The sequence below is a fragment of the Neoarius graeffei genome, chromosome 19 (genome assembly GCF_027579695.1).
Source record: "Neoarius graeffei isolate fNeoGra1 chromosome 19, fNeoGra1.pri, whole genome shotgun sequence".
In the NCBI taxonomy this organism is placed as follows: domain Eukaryota; kingdom Metazoa; phylum Chordata; class Actinopteri; order Siluriformes; family Ariidae; genus Neoarius; species Neoarius graeffei.
In genome coordinates, this window is record NC_083587.1 from 66,391,623 (window position 1) to 66,410,963 (window position 19,341).

The 19,341-nt window shown below is 44.9% G+C and overlaps 1 protein-coding gene across 1 annotated transcript; it reads left to right on the top strand.

Moving 5' to 3' along the window:
• Positions 1 to 3,537: 3,537 nt before the first annotated feature.
• On the top strand, positions 3,538 to 16,668 carry LOC132867651 (uncharacterized). Its single transcript, XM_060900623.1, has 6 exons — positions 3,538 to 3,565; positions 3,835 to 4,089; positions 15,283 to 15,654; positions 15,888 to 16,142; positions 16,258 to 16,360; positions 16,512 to 16,668. Exons 1-6 carry the CDS (start codon positions 3,538 to 3,540, stop codon positions 16,666 to 16,668), a joined length of 1,170 nt encoding a protein of 389 aa, XP_060756606.1.
• Positions 16,669 to 19,341: the final 2,673 nt, after the last annotated feature.

The following is a 19,341-nucleotide window of genomic DNA, read 5'->3' on the forward strand; positions in this document are numbered from 1 at the left end:
TCTGGGCTGAAGAGTCTGAAAAGCACGGGAGCCTGTGATATTTTTCGCCGTCTGCACCCTGTGAGCATTAGAGAACAAAGTCAGTGACCAGTATGACTTTCTTCATCATCGTGCTGATCTCAACGCTTGGGGCAGGGTTACCCGCACAAGCAATACACCGGGACCCAAGGGATAACGAGTTTTGGAAATATATAAACTTCACTGTAAAAACATCAATGAATATGAGTATACCTTGTTATGTGTGTTCTTTGTTACCCCATGACAGCAGCGATCCTTTTCCGGTCCGAATAGCCCCGTCTAACTACTCTAAGGTTAATATGACATGGCTCAGCCTGTGGCCCTCGTATACTCAAACTAAGGTTTTCCTGACAGACAATACAGACCCAGAGGTAAGGTTGTCGGCCAAGACTGGGGTGTGAATAATACTCTGGGCTTGCGTCAGAGTATTAAAGAGGGGATTGTAAGAATATAATCCTGAATACTCCTAAACCTACTCTTGTAAATGCGCGGCCCAAGGGTGACTGTCGTGTAGTGTAGCAGTTTAGGGTTAACTTTAGGCCAGAGATAATACGCGCTGCTCTGTACATTTTGTACTTTTCACATGTTCTGTTCCTGTTTCATATTCTGATTTTGTCTATGTTTTTTGTGTGAAACATCTTGTTGAACTGTGCATAACTCCTGTGTGACCTTGATACTGAGTGTGCAAAGCACATTCCATAACTTTCCACTGCTGATACTCCCTATGCAGAAGTGTATATAAACGCCCTGACGCAGCTTTGTGTCAGGACACGCCGAGAATAAACCAGATTGATTTAACTCATGTGGTTCGCTCTCTTCTTGTCCTCGGAGATCTCCTGGTAACGCATCTGAACAGCACGCAGCGCAATCTTAACACACAGGTTGTAGGTTCTGTCCTCACTGTAGAAGGGACGCACTGAGCTCTGGAACGGTGCTGGTTCAGTCTCCTCCACGGACAGTTTAACATCATCATCTGTACAGAGATATCAGAGATTCTCTGAACACTTCTCACTGCACACATAGGCCACGAAATATATACAAATTGTTCAGGCAATGGTTTTTAATTATAGTTTTAAACTTTGTTTTTCAGAAACATGTGAAGCATAAATTTAGCCACAATCCATCACCCCTTATTTAATACCTGGGGGAAAAAGTGGAAAACTTTTATGGCTTATTTATGGATCTTGGGTACCTATAATTTCCTGTATAATTCATTATATTATTATGATTATTATTGGGCGGCATGGTGGTGTAGTGGTTAGCATTGTCACCTCACAGCAAGAAGGTCCTGGGTTCGAGCCCCGTGGCCGGCGAGGGCCTTTCTGTGTGGAGTTTGCATGTTCTCCCCATGTCCGCGTGGGTTTCCTCCGGGTGCGCCGGTTTCCCCCACAGTCCAAAGACATGCAGGTTAGGTTAACTGGTGACTCTAAATTGAGCGTAGGTGTGAATGTGAGTGTGAATGGTTGTCTGTGTCTATGTGTCAGCCCTGTGATGACCTGGCGACTTGTCCAGGGTGAACCCCGCCTTTCGCCCGTAGTCAGCTGGGATAGGCTCCAGCTCGCCTGCGACCCTGTAGAACAGGATAAAGCAGCTAGAGATAATGAGATTATTATTATTATTATTATTATTATTATGTAAGATGTGGAGAGTAAATCTGCTTCCCACAGCAGTTATTACAGTGTTATACACTCTGCATGGTTATACACACTGTTTATAACACTCCAGCTGTGTTACTCTGTATTTTCATTATTTAAAATAAATAGTCAGTGTTGAGGGACAAACCTGGATGGTTGAAAACGTTTCTGAGTCTCTGCCAAGCCCAAGATGCAAGTCTGTGGATCGCAGAGCAAACACCTGACCAACAACCACCTGAAATATAAAATTCATCACATCTGAGCAATAAAATCTATAATTTATTGACAGTTCAGTGTAAATTAACTTCTTTTTTAAATCCACATGACATACTACACGATCACAAAACTATAACCATTAAATTCACAAGTAAACCAAATGCTAATGCTAATGCGCCACAAAAGGCTAGCACGAAAGGCATGACACGGGTAAAAATATAACGCTTGTTTACAGAGTGCCGCGCTCCCCGCCTCAAAACAAACCACATTCACCATCGTTTTCATCTTCCTCAGTGTGGAGCCACTTTTTTATTTATTAAAAAAATAAATAAAGGTCCCCCTTACTCCCAGTGCAGTAAAATAATCAATAATGCGCCGACATTAGTCAAACAGATCAGTCTTCAAGCAACTCAAGTTATTTGGATTTTTGCAAATTGCAAGAAAATATAATAATAATCACCATCATATGTACACAATGACCGAGCTAGCTAGCCACACCAGAGCACCCAGGGAACAGTCAGGGGTTCAGTACCTCGCTCAAGGGCACCTCAGCCCAAGACCGCCCCACGTCAACCTAACTGCATGTCTTTGGATTGTGGGAGAAGCCAGAGCACCCGGAGGAAACCCACACAGACAGAACATGCAAATTCCACACAGAAAGGCCCTCGCTGGCTGCTGGGTTCAAACCCGGAACCTTCTTGCTGTGAGGCGACTGTGCTAACCACTACAGCACCGTGCCACCCCAGTATATTGTGGGAAAGAAAAGTCTAATTTCAGATTCACTTATGAAAATCTGTCACCACGGACACTTTGCTAGTCATTAGCAGAGTAAACATTCAGTGAAATGACTTGGTATACTGGGCTGAATATTTATGCAGATTTAAAACAGTGTAAAAAGAATGTAGTATGTTTCATATTGCAGGGGTTTTTTTCTGTTGATTTACATCAGCTGTTTTCTTTATTGTGTTTATACCACAGCGCTGTTGTACTGTACATTCTGATTGGTGCTGAATTATTTTCTATAAGAGCAGCTTCGATAGTCATGCTGGCTGTAAGACAGTTCACAATTACTGTATATGCCGATCAGCCATAACATTCTGACCACTGACAGGTGAAGAAGTGAATAACATTGATTATCTCATTACAGTGGCACCTGTCAAGGGGTGGGATATATTAGGCAGCAAGAGAACAGTCAGTTCTTGAAGTTGATGTGTTGGAAGCAGGAAAAATGGGCAAGCGTAGCGTAAGGATCTGAGTGACTTTGACAAATTGTGATGGTGAGATGACTGGATCTGAGCATCTCCAAAATGGCACATCTTGTGGGGTGTTCCCGGTATGCAGTGGTTAGTATCTACCAAAAGTGGTCCAAGGAGCCGAAGGACAACTGGTGAACCGGCAACAAGGTCATGGGTGTTGAAGGCTCATTGATTCACATGGGGCACGAAGGCTAGCCTGTATGGTCCAATCCCACAGAAGAGCTCCTGTAGCACAAACTGCTGAAAAAGTTAATGCTGACACCTTTCTGAAGAGGAGGGTGTTCTCTCATCCAGAGGAAGGGAGGCAGGTTTCTTGTGCCGTTTGGGACACTTGAGTCCTGCTTCTTATATTCAGCGAGGCAGACCTTGGCTCGTCCGAGCTGCATGGGTTCAGGATGGTTGCTAATGGGTATATGGTTGACTGGGAATTGGATCCAGAACGTGTTAACATGACAACAATCACATGATAGTGACTCAGAATATTCCTCTGTACATTATGCATTCCCATCTCAACTGTATTCACTCAGTTGGACATTTTTTGTGTGTGTGTGTGAAAAAATGAATTTGATTATTTATAAATATCAGAATAAATAACTATATTTAATCAACTCATATTTCAGTTCTCAGCTGTATTGCCACTGTATTATAATTATTAGCACCCTCTCAGTCCTGATTCACTGACGTGGAGTCTTTCCTGCTCTCTGGAAAAGATTTAAAGGTGTCACTAATCAGGCTCAGTGGAAACGGGACCCTTAAACAAGGAGACTCGTTAAATCTGATGTGTGATGTGACGTGTACACACAATTCCTCACAGTTCGTGTGGTTTAAAAACAACGAGCTCTTACCTGAATCAGGACCCGTTCTTCACTTTCCTGCTCTAACCGTGAGGGATTCTGGGAATTACACCTGCACTTGGAAAACCAACGTGACATCAGGATCTGAAACGATCAGCCTTCACGTCGAGGGTGGGTCCATCTGCTCACGACATTCCTGAACATCTCGAATGATTCCTGAAGGAAATGAAGTGACTTGTGTTCAGTCAAATATCCATGTGTTAAATAATGTAAGTTCTTTTTCTCCAGGCGAAAATCAGTGGAAAATCTGGATCATTGTTTTGGTGATAGTGGGAGTGATTTTGATCGGTTTAGCCATTGGAGCTGTGATTTACAAGAGGCGGTAAAACTCTGCTTGTTTATTTTTTTTTACACAATACAATAAGTTTTATTTTAAACTCTCACAATTTCCTGATGAAACCATCATCTCACTCACAATCTGTAATGCCAAAAAGTTTAAAACAGAAATTAACATTTGTATTTTGTGGTTTTTAAACAGTTTTCTGTGTGATTGCAGGTTTGTCAGCACTGAGCAGCAGAAGGAGGATGATTGTGCTATCTACGCTAACATACAGCAACAGAATAATTCTCCAGTCTATGCTAATGTACAGCTATAGCTCTCTATGCAATAACAATGAGCTGATCAGAGTTTCACACCTCGTTCACTTCATTCATGTCTTCTGTTTGTGAATTTCCCCTTTGAACTGAAAAAGACAAACATGATACAGCCTTCACGCTTGCTGTGTTTTGCATTTGAACTAAATTTTATAATGTCATAAATAAAGGTTGGTTAAGATGTTTATGAGCTGCTGATACTTATTGACTGTGTAAGGAATAAAGTATTCGGAGTATTCAAAGTTTTCATGTTTTTATAGGAAAGTAATCAATGCCAGGGTGGTGTGATGTATCCAATGCAACGCAGAAATTAAATTAAACTAGATAGAGACTGACTAAAGTCACAGTAATTTCTGCTAGCTGTTACAAACTGAGATGTCTGGTCACTGTACCCTATAAATCCAGAATGGTAAGAGATAGAGAATGATGCTTCGTGAGGAAAAGTTGCACCCTGCCACCCTGGAAAAAAACTGACTGAAAAAATCATGAAAATTGACAGAGTTATAAGTGATTGAAAATAATCCCGTTTTTCATGGATCATTCCAGACCAGTGATCTGGATTGGCACCAGAAGTCACAGCAACGTAATTCAGCCCAGAGGTATTCTTCATGTGAATTTGGTGATGATTGGCTGAAAACTGAGGGAGACACAGTGTCCTAAAAAATGTTAGGAGAATAATAATAATAGAGGGGCAGCACAGTGGTGTAGTGGTTAGCACTGTTGCCTCCCAGCAAGAAGGTCCTGGGTTCGAGCCCCGTGGCCGGCGAGGGCCTTTCTGTGTGGAGTTTGCATGTTCTCCCCGTGTCTGTGTGGGTTTCCTCTGGGTGCTCCAGTTTCCCCCACAGTCCAAAGACATGCAGGTTAGGATAATTGGTGGCTCTAAATTGACCAGAAGTGTGAATGGTTGTGTGTCTCTGTTACCCCTTTTCCACCAAATCACTTCCAGGGCTGGTGCTCGTTCAACTTGCGAGCCAGCTGAGAACCAGTTTGCTTTTCCATAGCTCGGGGTGCTAAGGGGAGCCACGTCATTACGTCACTGTATACGTCAGTTACGCTGCTGCGTTTGCATAAACCTTGGCGCAAACATTGAAGTAACAACAACAACACGGAGAAGAAGAAGCAGCAACAAAAACAACAATAATGGATGATTTCGCATTTGTACAGCTGCTGCTTCTCTTCGCTTAAAAATGGCGACCTTTCATGGTCTTGCTATTGTTGTTGGTCTTAACAACGCCGCCCCCCCCTGCTGACGTAAGCGGTTCTTTCCTCTGGCCCAGCAAAGAGTTGGTGCTAGCCTGGAGCCGTTTTTTCTGGCCCCAGGGCCAGTTCTTTGTCAGTGGAAACAGAAAACCCGGTTCCAAACTAAGCGCTGGCCCCAAACCAGCCCTGGAACTGCTTTGGTGGAAAAGGGGCATGAGTGTCAGCCCTGCGATGACCTGGCGACTTGTCCAGGGTGAACCCCGTCTCTCGCCCATAGTCAGCTGGGATAGGCTCCAGCTTGCCTGTGACCCTGCAGAGGATAAGCGGCTACAGATAATGGATGGATGGGTTAACGATATACTATTATAAGTTACGTCAACGTGGTTTCTCTCTCTGCCTTGGGATTCTGACATTTCTGCTTAATATTTTATCATGATTGAGGAACAGAGACGGATGCAAGTGCAGAAAACTTTTACTTACGCAGGACATTCAAAGCAATAAAATCACCCTGGTGTGAAAATACAGCAGTAGAAGTGAGGAACACTTCTGGAAAATAAAAACAAACACAAGACACACTTAGAGAAACCAGGGTTTAAATAACACGAGTAATAAGTGATAGCAGGTGTGTGTGTGTGTGTGTGTGTGTGTGTAATGCTGTCTATAAGCAGGGTGTGTGAGTTTTAGAGTCATGCTGGTATACTTGTCAAGTCAGCAGACATGGAGGTCCCTCTGTATAAACAAAATTTGTTATAAATAGTCTTTGTTTGAACAAAATATATGTTCTGAAATAGGAAGAGAACTCTCTCAACAGAGCTGTGATGCAGCTTGACTCCTGCCATGTTGCTAACTAGCTAATGTCTCACCTTGGCAATGTCACACACCGCTGTGATCTCATTGAGGTGTACGCTCACACAGTGTTCATGTTTGAGGTCTTTTAATGATCATCACATGATTCTGATGTGGAATACTCCTCTGTACATGATGCATTATTACCTTTACTGCAGAGATGGCGGACAACTCCATATAAATGCCCATGTTTGGAACGGGATGTCCAACAAGATCATATATGATGTCAAATGTCCACATATTTGGCCATACAGTGCATTTCTGAATCAAAATGTATTTTTAATAAGGTGTGTGTGTGCGTGCACGCATGTGCAAAAGATAATGCATGAGGCCCCTGCTCATCTTCCTGCCTTTATGGTTTAACACTCTTGGTGTCTGTAGCTATATTAGTTTGATTCTTTTCATCCAGGAAGTACTCTTAGTTCTCACCTATCATGACCGAGTCAGTGAGCTCAGTATAAACACAGACCCAACAGCGAGTGTGTGAAGTTGTTGCTGAAGAAGAGATGAAGATGCTGCTCTCGGCTCTGATTCTGCTCACGCTGTCTGGTAGGAAACATCATCTCACTCTTCGACAGAATTATTGTTCAGAGTTGTAATTGTTTGCTGATTGATGTTGCAGTGTGTACGCTCAGTTATTGGATTATACACTTCCACAAACACATTATACTGGATCATATTAGTCAACATTAGATTTCCATCTGATGAAAGATTTCTAATGATTATTTTAAGTAAGTTTTGGTTTTATTGGGTCACTAAGATAATTAATATAGATATATCTTTAGGCACTGCCTAAAAACAGAGCTCCTGATGAGTGTACAATGTACAGTACATGTAAGTGGTGTCACTCATTATTCATGTTTCGGGCAGAGCCGTCAGCCTAGGAAGATGTATTTATGTTACAGACGCTCGCTGCTGTGTTTATATTCACCATGTGCCTCCGTCAGAGGTTTAGCAGGGTATGTTATAAAACGTTGCTGTCTGTCATTCCGATATGTCATTCAGGCACAATGTAAAGTTTGTGTGTGCTGTTTATTGAGTGTGTTTTGTGTTTGGTGCATTGCTTGAACTGTGGTTTAGCACAAGGCTTTGGGCGGAGCAAGGTGTGTAACATTCAGAGCATAGTCTGTGAACATTACTCTGCAAAACTGTGTATTCGTTTACAACCATGTTACATGAATTGGTTTTGTTTTCTTTAGTTTCATGGTGTACGGTGTTTGATGTCTGGTGTTTGATGCTGTACTCGTGTTCAAGAGGAATAAAATGCATATGCACCCATCAGAGACGCTCTGCTGTTGATCATAATGTCAAGGGCTGCGCCAGTGTTCGTAAATAATCCCATGTTAATTTTTAAAAAGCAAGTTAAAAATAAGAGCTAGATAAAAACCCATCTATCTTAGAGAAATAAAGACACAAATTTCATTGTCTGGTGGTCTAGTGTCTGAGATACATTGCCTTGCACTTACGATCAGGTTCCCTGTGGTGGTACACATACACTAGCGTTCAAAAGTTTGGGGTCACTTTGAAATGTCCTTATTTTTGAAAGAAAAGCACTGTTCTTTTCAATGAAGATCACTTTAAACTAATCAGAAATCCACTCTATACATTGCTAATGTGGTAAATGACTATTCTAGCTGCAAATGTCTGGTTTTTGGTGCAATATCTCCATAGGTGTATAGAGGCCCATTTCCAGCAACTCTCACTCCAGTGTTCTAATGGTACAATGTGTTTGCTCATTGCCTCAGAAGGCTAATGGATGATTAGAAAACCCTTGTACAATCATGTTAGCACAGCTGAAAACAGTTGAGCTCTTTAGAGAAGCTATAAAACTGACCTTCCTTTGAGCAGATTGAGTTTCTGGAGCATCACATTTGTGGGGTCGATTAAATGCTCAAAATGGCCAGAAAAATGTCTTGACTATATTTTCTATTCATTTTACAACTTATGGTGGGAAATAAAAGTGTGACTTTTCATGGAAAACACAAAATTGTCTGGGTGACCCCAAACTTTTGAACGGTAGTGTACATAGTTTGTATGGTTGCAAAAGCCATCAAAAATCAGGTTGATGCATTACAATATTCTCTTAAGTATGGAGCTTCATCAATAAAATACAAAACAATCTTAGTTCATTATCATCATGAAAATTGCTCAGGTCCTGGGCTCTCAGTGTACTGTTAGATCAAAATTCTAACAGAGTCTAATTGATATTGTCACAAAACAACTTTACAGAAAATTATAAATTCCAGATATAAATCTGTTTTATAAATTTATTCCTAATGAGTAAGCCAGAGGTGATGGTGGCAAGAAAAAATCTCCCTGAGAGACATGAGGAAGAAACCTTCTGGGTGACATCAAATCATGTGATTATAGACCAAAAATAGATAGCACAAAACACAAGCACACACGAGATTCCTGCTGTACATCTAACCTCTGACCTTTAATCAACTGAAAGATGGAAAAGACTGATAAAATAATTTAAGGAATAGGTCAGGTGTCCCTGACAGAGTTCGTATTAAGATGAAGGTGCGTTGAAGAGTCATGTTTTGCTTCTTTTGGAAGGTGTTTTTGATAGTAGTAAACTAAAAGAATAATTTGTGGCAGATCACGGAATCCAGGGACACATGTCGGCCCGGGGGCATTTTGAGTTATTGACAGATTCAGAAAGTACAGTTTCTAAGCTTTCCAATGATGCCTTCCATGTGGAGATCTGACAATATTTGAAGAATGTGTGGCCTTTTGAAAGTGTATACTTCTTAAAACAGAAAAGGGAGAAAATCGCCCTCAAAGTTTTCCATCTCAGCTACTCTGGGTGCAGGGCGGGCACATAATGGTGCTCATCTGCATGACATTAAGGAAAGCCCTACCCCCTATAGGACGATACTACTTTCATGTAAACAAAGATCACCACGTCAATTTTCCTTCCATGCAAAGTATGCCCAAAACAATTCTGAAGTACAAAAATAAGTCCTAAAGTATACTTTAACGTTTTGTGGTTGAAAAATTACTCACACCGTAAGAAAGAAAGATAGCACGATGATGACACAACTAACACAACACTAGTTTCATGTAAAGCCTCGGTCACAACCGGCCGTACAGTACGCGCCCCTACGGCCGGTCTACACGCAAAAAACGCAAGAAACACACGAAGAGCGCGCATGAAACGCACGAGAGCGTGCATGAAACGCACGAGAGCGCGCGTGTGATGTGCTGATTTTCGAGCCACAGACCGGCTGCAGAGGTTCTTTGTCATGTCAAAAAAACTCTACAGGCGCTTACGTTTTTTTCAGGTTGCAAGACAAACTTACAGCCAACGCGCATCTTTCTCCATGAACAAAAAAAAAAAAATGCAGCGATTTAAAAAGGTGCCCCCTTTTTAGTGAGATCAGTCAGCGGGCTGGTGACGTCCGAATAATTAGGTATAAACCTATGATAATGGCCAGCCAGCCCCAGGAACTGTCTCACCCCCTTTTTGGTCTTGGGCCTCGGGCAGGCCACAATCGCTGCCGTCTTGTTAATTTGGGGACACACCTGCCCAGTGCCCAAGTGGAAGCCCAGATACCGTACTTCCACCTGCCCAATCGCACACTTCTTCGGGTTGGCTGTGAGACCTGCTCACCTCAGCGACCTGAGGACGGCCCTCAGGTGTTGTAGGTGCCGCGGCCAGTCATTATTATAAATAATGATGTCGTCAAGGCACGCGGCCGCATAGGTGGCGTGGGGGCGGAGGACCCTATCCATCAGCCGCTGAAACATAGCGGGCACCCCAAACAGCCCAAAAGGAAGTGTGACAAACTGGTGTAAGCCGAACGGTGTGGAAAAGGCCGTTTTTTCTTGGGATAATGGAGTCAAGGGGATCTGCCAATGACCCTTCGTCAAATCCAGTCTCGAGTAAAAGCGAGCCGTGCCTAGTTGATTGAGCAACTCAATACGAGGCATTGGGTACGCGTCGAATTTAGACACCGCGTTGACTTTTCTATAGTCGACACAGAACCGGACCGACCCGTTGGCCTTGGGTAACAAGACCACCGGGCTGCTCCAGTCGCTGTAGGACTCCTCGACGATGCCCATTTCGAGCATGGCCTCGAGTTCTTCCCAAACCACTTTTTTCTTGTGTTCGGGTAGCCTGTAAGGGCGGCTACGCACTACCACCCCCGGGGGCGTCTCAATGTGGTGCTCTGTGAGGTTGATGCGGCCGGGCAGGGGCAAGAACACGTCCGAAAATTCGGTCTGCAACTGGGCAACCTCCGCGAGCTGGGTCAGGGAGAGGTGGTATCCACAGGGGACCGGAGAAGTACGCGATGCCAATGCTCCCTTTTGAACCTCTGGCCCCAGCTCCGCCTTCTCCAGAACCACAGACACCAACGCCACGGGGATCTCCTCATTCCAGAGTTTGAGCAGATTGAGATGGTAAATCTATAGTGCCCCACCCCTGTCCATTCGCCTCACCTCATAGTCGACGTCCCCGACCCGCCGTGTGACCTCAAAGGGTCCTTGCCACTTGATGACCAATTTGGAGCTCGATGTGGGCAACAGTACGAGTACTTTATCTCCCGGTGTGAACTCCCTAAGGTGCGTACCCTTGTCGTACAGGCAGGTTTGCCATTCTTGGGCCTGCCGCAAATTCTCCTGGGTTAGGTGTGTGAGTGTGTGGAGTTTTGCACGCAAGTCCATAACGTATTGAATTTCATTTATACTTGGTGAAGGTCCCTCCTCCCAATTTTCTCGCAGCACGTCTAAAATGCAGCGCGGCTTATGCCCATATAACAATTCAAATGGGGAGAACCCCTTGGAGGCTTGTGGGACCTCTCACACTGAAAACAAGGGTTCGAGCCATTTATCCCAATTACATGCGTCCTCGCTTACGAATTTCCTAATTATATTTTTGAGGGTGCGATTGAATCGTTCGACTAAACCGTCTGTCTGTGGGTGATAAATGCTGGTGCGGATCAGCTTAATACCCAACAACCTATACAGTGCGTTCAGTGTTCGTGACATAAACGCGGTGCCTTGATCAGTCAGAATCTCTTTGGGGATTCCAACTCGGGAGATAACGCAGAAGAGCGCTTCCGCAATACTGCATGCTGAGATATTGTGAAGAGGCACTGCTTCCGGGTATCGCATTGCATAGTCCACTAGAACTAATATAAAGCGGTACCCTTGTGCTGACTGATCTAATGGCCCGACGAGATCCATCCTAATTCTTTCGAACAGGGTCTTGATTAATGGTAGAGGGCACAAAGGCGCTTTTGGAATGGCCACTGGATTTACTAACTGGCATTCACGGCACACCGTACACCACCTACAGACATCGCTGCGAATCCCTGGCCAATAGAACCAGGCCATTATTCGGGCTAGTGTTTTATCCTGCCCCAAGTGTCCAGCCATGGGATTAAAGTGAGCTGCCTGGAATACCAATTCCCAGCGGCTCTTCAGAATCAAAAGCTGCGTGACTTGCTCTTTAGTTTGAGTGTCCTGCGTCACTCGGTATAATCTATCCTTCATAATCGCGAAGTAGGGGAAGGACGGGGTGGCGTTGGGCTGGAGTGTTTGACCATTGATTACTCTCACTTGGTCAAACGCATGCCACAGAGTCTCGTCTCGCGACTGCTCTAATGGAAAATCTGTGAGGGATTCCCTGAGAGAGACAGAGGAGGAGCCGGTGGCTCCTCACTCTGACGCGGAGCTGATGTAGACGGCTCTGTGACAGCTGCTCCCACCAACGCGACACCGGGACCTCCCCTTATTAAACTATGGCAGGACCCACTCTTTACTGGGTGACTCATCAATGCCCCAAATCCCGTCCAATCCGTCCCCAAAATTTTTGAGTGGGTAAGGTGAGGATTAACCGCCGCCTTCACTATAAATTTTTCCCCTCGAAAAAAATGTGGACCGACACTAAAGGGTAACTGTGAACATCTCCGTGCACACACAACACCTTCACCAATTGTGCTCCCCCCAATGCCTCGTCTTGCACCAGGTTTTGGTGGATTGAGGTCTGATTACAACCAGAATCCACCAATGCCTGATATGTATCCCCTTGGATACTCACCGGTATGTGATACGCTCTGGCCCGATCGAGGGCGGCTCCTGGCGCATCGGCGATCCGAACCACCGCGCCCACCTCCCTGACTGAGCACTGCTGTTGGAGGTGGCCCGGCTCCCTGCAGCGCCAGCAAACTGGCCCGGGCTTCCTCTCTGCACTGGTGCTCTGGGGCTCACTCACCTGAGGGAGGGGAGAGACAGACACAGAAGGGAGAAACGGGAGGGCACCGCGGGTGCGGTGGGCCAGCTGGGGTGGGGCCGGCCCCCGTGGTGGGGGAACGGGGTGAGGATGAGACACAGGAGGAGAGGGAGAGAGGGAGAGGAGAAGAGGTTGTCTGCTGTCCTGCCGTCGAGACAGCCGCCAAATGGTCCTCCGCCAGCTCGATTGCCTGATCCAGCGACGCTGGGCGGTGGCACTGGACCCACTCTGCCGCTCCGGCTGGTAGACGCGCGATGAACTACTCCAGTGCCACCTGGTCGATGATCCCCTCGGCGTCGTGGTTGTCGGCCCTCAACCACTGCCCGCAGGCGTCCCGGAGTTGCTGGCCAAACGCGAACAGTCGGCCGACTTCCTCCAAGAGCAAAGCGTGGAAGCACTGCCATTGTTGCTCGGGGGTGCACCCCACATGCTGGAGGATGGCCCAGTGAAGGTCCGCATAGGCTAGCCGGCGGTTGGCGGGGAGCTGTAGCGCGGCCAGCTGCGCCTCTCCCGTTAGCAGGGGGAGGAGGCACGCCGTGCGCTGTTCCATCGGCCACCCCGAGGTCTCTGCCACCTGCTCAAAGAATGTGAGGAAGGCCTTGGGGTCGTCCTGCAGGCCCATCTTCATCAGGGTGAAGGGGGACGGCCCCGCGGCGGTGGACCCCACCGATGTGAGGAGGTGCCGGAAGGCCTGTCGCTCTTCCTGCTGAGCCAGCACCAGGGCCTTGAACTGCTGTTCCTGTTCCTTCTGGAGGGTGACTAGTGCCTGGTGCTACCTTTGCTGGGCTGTGGCGAGGGCGTGGACCAGCTCAGCGAATGGGGAGGACTCCATGGGGCTGTTCTGCTTCAGCGCTCCAAATCCCGGGTTTCGGCACCACTGTAGCAGTTCGGATGGGTGGGTGGAGCACAGAAGGACGGCAGGCCAGAACTGAGTTCACAAAACCCATTTATTATAGCTTTTCAGCTTGCTTTTCAGCTTTCTTTCACTCACTCACTCACTCACTCACTCACTCACTCACTCACACATACATCTGTTGTGGTCAGGTTGGGGATAGAGCCCGCTCTGCTCTCGCTCTCTTCCTTAAATAGGGCGCGGTCACTGGGGAAGACACACAAACACATTAATCAGCCTCAGGTGCAGTGATTCTGCCACTTACCTTCCCTGACTCCGCCCTCCGGTCACAGACCGACGCTTGACCACGCTCCCACTGCCACAATGATGTTTCTACCCCCATGCTTCACAGTAGGTATGGTGTTCTTTGGATGCAATTCAGCATTCTTTCTCCTCCAAACACGACAAGTTGAGTTTTTACCAAAAAGTTCTATTTTGGTTTCATCTGACCATATGACATTCTCCCAATCCTCTTCTGGATCATCCAAATGCTCTCTAGCAAACTTCAGACAGGCCTGGACATGTCCTGGCTTAAGCAGGGGGACATGTCTGGCACTGCAGGATTTGAGTCCCTGGCGGCGTAGTGTGTTACTGATGGTAGCCTTTGTTACTTTGGTCCCAGCTCTCTGCAGGTCATTCACTAGGTCCCCCCGTGTGGTTCTGGGATTTTTGCTCACCGTTCTTGTGATCATTTTGACCCCACGGGGTGAGATCTTGCGTGGAGCCCCAGATTGAGGGAGATTATCAGTGGTCTTGTATGTTTTCTAATAATTGCTCCCACAGTTGATTTCTTCACACCAAGCTGCTTACCTATTGCAGATTCAGTCTTCCCAGCCTGGTGCAGGTCTACAATTTTGTTTCTGGTGTCCTTTGACAGCTCTTTGGTCTTGGCCATAGTGGAGTTTGGAGTGTGACTGTTTGAGGTTGTGGACAGGTGTCTTTTATCCTGATAACGAGTTCAAACAGGTGCCTTAATACAGGTAACGAGTGGAGGACAGAGGAGCCTCTTAAAGAAGAAGTTACAGGTCTGTGAGAGCCAGAAATCTTGCTTGTTTGTAGGTGACCAAATACTTATTTTACCGAGGAATTTACCAATTAATTCATTAAAAATCCTACAATGTGATTTCCTGGATTCTTTCCCCCCATTCTGTCTCTCATAGTTGAAGTGTACCCATGATGAAAATTACAGGCCTCTCTCATCTTTTAAAGTGGGACAACTTGCACAATTGGTGGCTGACTAAATACTTTTTTGCCCCACTGTATGTAAACATGAAAAACATCAAAAACAACTACATATTGAAATCTATTGTGTATTTTTGTGATCATCTGCAGTTATTTACTTGTTTTTAGACGTTACTGTTACTTAGGCCCTGATAAATTAAAAAAACATAGAACTGGAGAAGGTGTACTTTCTATTTTCCATTACTGAATAAGATAAACACATATGAACTTGAAAACAAGCAACATATAAAACAATATATCAGTATAACTTCATCAGTCTCCTTTATAACCCATTTATTTCTCTACACAGGTGTTCTCACTCAGGACGGTGGTTGGTCTGTGAAATATCCTGATAATCCGATCTGTGCTGTGAGAGGATTCAGTGTCTCCATTCCCTGCAGTTATTCTTATCCAACATCAAATCCCAATATTCAGGTGACACAAAAGCTTTGGTGCTCACTGAACTCCAACACAGATTTGTGTAAAGTTCCTCCGTATGTTTATGACAGCTCATCAAACACCAGCTCAGACTTTGAGTACGCTGGAGACGACAAATCAAACTGCACTTCATTAATCCACAATCTACAATTCAGTTATTCTGGAGAGTACAGATTCAGATTTATAACTGCTAATCCTGATGACAGATACACAGGTGTTCCTGGAGCGACTCTACAAGTTGCAGGTAAATTTTAATGGTTAAAACAAAGATACAAATTATTTATTATCTGCATTATTTTTCTCAGCTGTAGGAAAAAATGCACATTTTTATTTTTTGCAGCTATGAACTGTAAACCTGATAAAATTGTTTTAGCAGGAAATTTCATGTAGCTGATGTTTATTATTCAGTAAAACATTTTTATCAGTGAGAGAAATCCTGATTCACTGACGTGGAGTCTTTCCTGCTCTCTGGAAAAGATTTAAAGGTGTCACTAATCAGGCTCAGTGGAAACGGGACCCTTAAACAAGGAGACTCGTTAAATCTGACGTGTGATGTGAACTGCACACACAGTTCCTCACAGTTCATGTGGTCTAAGAACAACGAGCTCTTACCTGAATCAGGACCCGTTCTTCACTTTCCTGCTCTAACCGTGAGGGATTCTGGGAATTACACCTGCACTTGGAAAACCAACGAGGCCTCAGGATCTGAAACAATCAGCCTTCACGTCGAGGGTGGGTCCATCTGCTCACAACATTCCTGAACATCTCGAATGATTCCTGAAGGAAATGAAGTGACTTGTGTTCAGTTTAATATTCAATAAATATTAAATGCTGTTGTGTTTAACAGGTGAAAATCCTGATCAGTGGTTAATCTGGATCATTGTCTCGGTGTCAGTTGGAGTGATTTTCATCGTCTCAGTCATCGTAGGAGCTGTGATTTACAACAGGAGGTAAAGATCTACATATTTTTATGCAACACAATCTATCCAGTCTAAATAAACTGTCTCTCACTTAAAGCATATGATTTTGTCACAAATTGCAATTTTAACTGTTATTTAAAAATCAACAGCAACTAATGTGTAGTTTGTGCCTCATGACCAGGTTTCTGAGCGATTGCAGGAGTGTCCACACTGAGCAACAGAAGAAGGAGGACGCTGCTGATATCTACGTTAACGTCCAAGAGAGCGAGGATGGTGCTAATATCTATGCTAACGTCCAGAAGGAGGAGGACGGTGATGGTATCTATGCTAATGTGTAACAGCAAAGAGCTGATCACAGTTTCACACTTCACACTCAGCTTAAAGTCTTCGACTTGTGAATTTCCTCTGTGAGCTGAAAAAGAATGTTACACAGCACATACACTTCCTGTGTGTAGCACTTGAGCTTAATTTTATGACAGACAGCTTCATTATTTATTACATTTATTGCCATTTCAGTCATGGAGTAATTTCTGAATTGGGTTTAGAAGCAATTCTTAATTACTTTAACTTTCTTTAAGATTTCTATACAATTCTTTAATTTTTTAGAAATGTACTCCAACTAAATAAGAATAATAGCTTTATTTATAAATATTCTGTATATTCTGTACCCTGCATCTGACATTACCAAGCCTTTAGCATTGCATGGAATATCTGGCCATGTCTCTATTTTCCTGACCACGCCCTGTCTAACCTCTAATATACTGTTTGTGCCTCATCTGACCATTGCCTGTTTTTCTCTCACATTATTTTTTTGAACCATTTATTAGCATGGCGGCACGGTGGTGTAGTGGTTAGCGCTGTCGCCTCACAGCAAGAAGGTCCTGGGTTCGAGCCCCGGGGCCGGCGAGGGCCTTTCTGTGTGGAGTTTGCATGTTCTCCCCGTGTCCGCGTGGGTTTCCTCCGGGTGCTCCGGTTTCCCCCACAGTCCAAAGACATGCAGGTTAGGTTAACTGGTGACTCTAAATTGACCATAGGTGTGAATGTGAGTGTGAATGGTTGTCTGTGTCTATGTGTCAGCCCTGTGATGACCTGGCGACTTGTCCAGGGTGTACCCCGCCTTTCGCCCGTAGTCAGCTGGGATAGGCTCCAGCTTGCCTGCGACCCTGTAGAAGGATAAAGCGGCTAGAGATAATGAGATGAGATTTATTAGCATGCAGTTAATAAAGAGCTTCCTGCATTTACATCCATCTACCTCCCTTACATGACAAATATTACATTCAAATAAAGGAAAAGATAAACTAAGATATAAAGAAGGGAAGTAAAAACTGTAAGAGTAAATATAATTGTGAAGATATAAAGAAACCAAATTAAAAATCAAGAGCATCTACAAATACTGAACTAGAAAAATATGTTTTTAAATGAGACTTAAAAATGGCTACAGGATCAGCTGACCTACAGTAATGCTTGGCGGTACAATATATTGTTCCAAAGTCAAGGCGCATCAGAGAGAAATCTTTATCATCTTTGCTCTTTAGTCTTAACCTAATCTCTTCCTTGGTTTGACTGTCCTGCGTCACTCAACATAGTCCATCCTTAATAATACAGAAATATGGGAAGGAAAGCACAACGTTAGGTTGGAGGATTTGACCATCAATTACTTTCACTTGGCCAAAAGCATGTCTCAGACTCCTCACGCATCTGCTCCAATAGGAACTCCCCGAAAGGATTCCCCAGAGAGAGAGGAGAGTTCTCCCCTCTCTCCATGTCATCATGATGTGGAGCTGACATGGACAGCCCTGGGACCGCCTCCCCAGCTAATGTTGCGGCAGGATTCCTGTGACGTACTACTGTAGGACCCACCCACAACCAACTGTTTCATTAAGCCTCACTCACAACCCGCCGTAAGTGTTTGGACACACACGGGTCACAGGGTTTGGTAGTTTGCAGCCGTGCTGCAGGGTCGCGGTGAACCCGGGGGAAAGTTTGGAGGAGGAGTACGGGCAAAGTACTTGCCAAGTACAGGTTGCACATCTGACTTCCTCAAAGCGTGGGAAAAATTGCACCGTTAGCCCGTGGAAAGCGTATATCTGACACACGTGATCAGCGTGTATAGCGTGTGTGAGACTTGCATTTTATCAGTTTTCTGCGCTACGAGTTCGGGCTGCACTTGTGAAGCGTGTGACGCCGCATGTGATTAGCACGTTACAAACATTCATAACTTGTGTGTGATGCAAGCCAGGAGTGGGTATAAAACCAGCATGTCTGCATCTGTCTTTCGACTGAAGAACATTGGATATTTTGTGGGAAAAATGAAAAAATTTTCAGTTTAAAAGTTTAGAAAATGGGACCCAAAAAGAAGCGAGCAAAAGGGAAGTAACCCAGCCTGAAACAGCAGAGGGGGAGAAGGAGGAAGAATTTGATGATGATGGTAGCATCATCATCAGGCAAGCCCTGCACGGACAGGGAGGAGTTTGCCTTCAAGCTGGCAGAAGGCACAGCACCCCGCCAGAGGTATTTCCACAGGTAAATACACATGCTTTAAACATTCATTTCAGTATTTACCTGTATATGCTTATGTAATTAATATTATATATTCTGATTTTCATGTATGTTTCAACACCCAGAAGTGAGGACACTGCAATCCCATCATCACTGTCAGGCCGTTGTGCCATGCTCAGTGATGAAGACAAGGACATCCCGACACCCCGTCCCACCACTCAGCAGGAGCAGAACAACAGCTCGGAGTCAAAGTGTGTTTCAGTGCTCAAACTGTTGGGCTATTTAGTTGGGATTTTTTACAGTGTAATAAAATGTATTATTCCCTTATACTCCATCCATCCATCATCTGTAGCCACTTTATCCTGTTCTACAGGGTCGCAGGTGAGCTGGAACCTATCCCAGCTGACTACGGGCGAAAGGCGGGGTACACCCTGGACAAGTCGCCAGGTCATCACAGGGCTGACACATAAACACAGACAACCATTCACATTCACGGTCAATTTAGAGCAGGG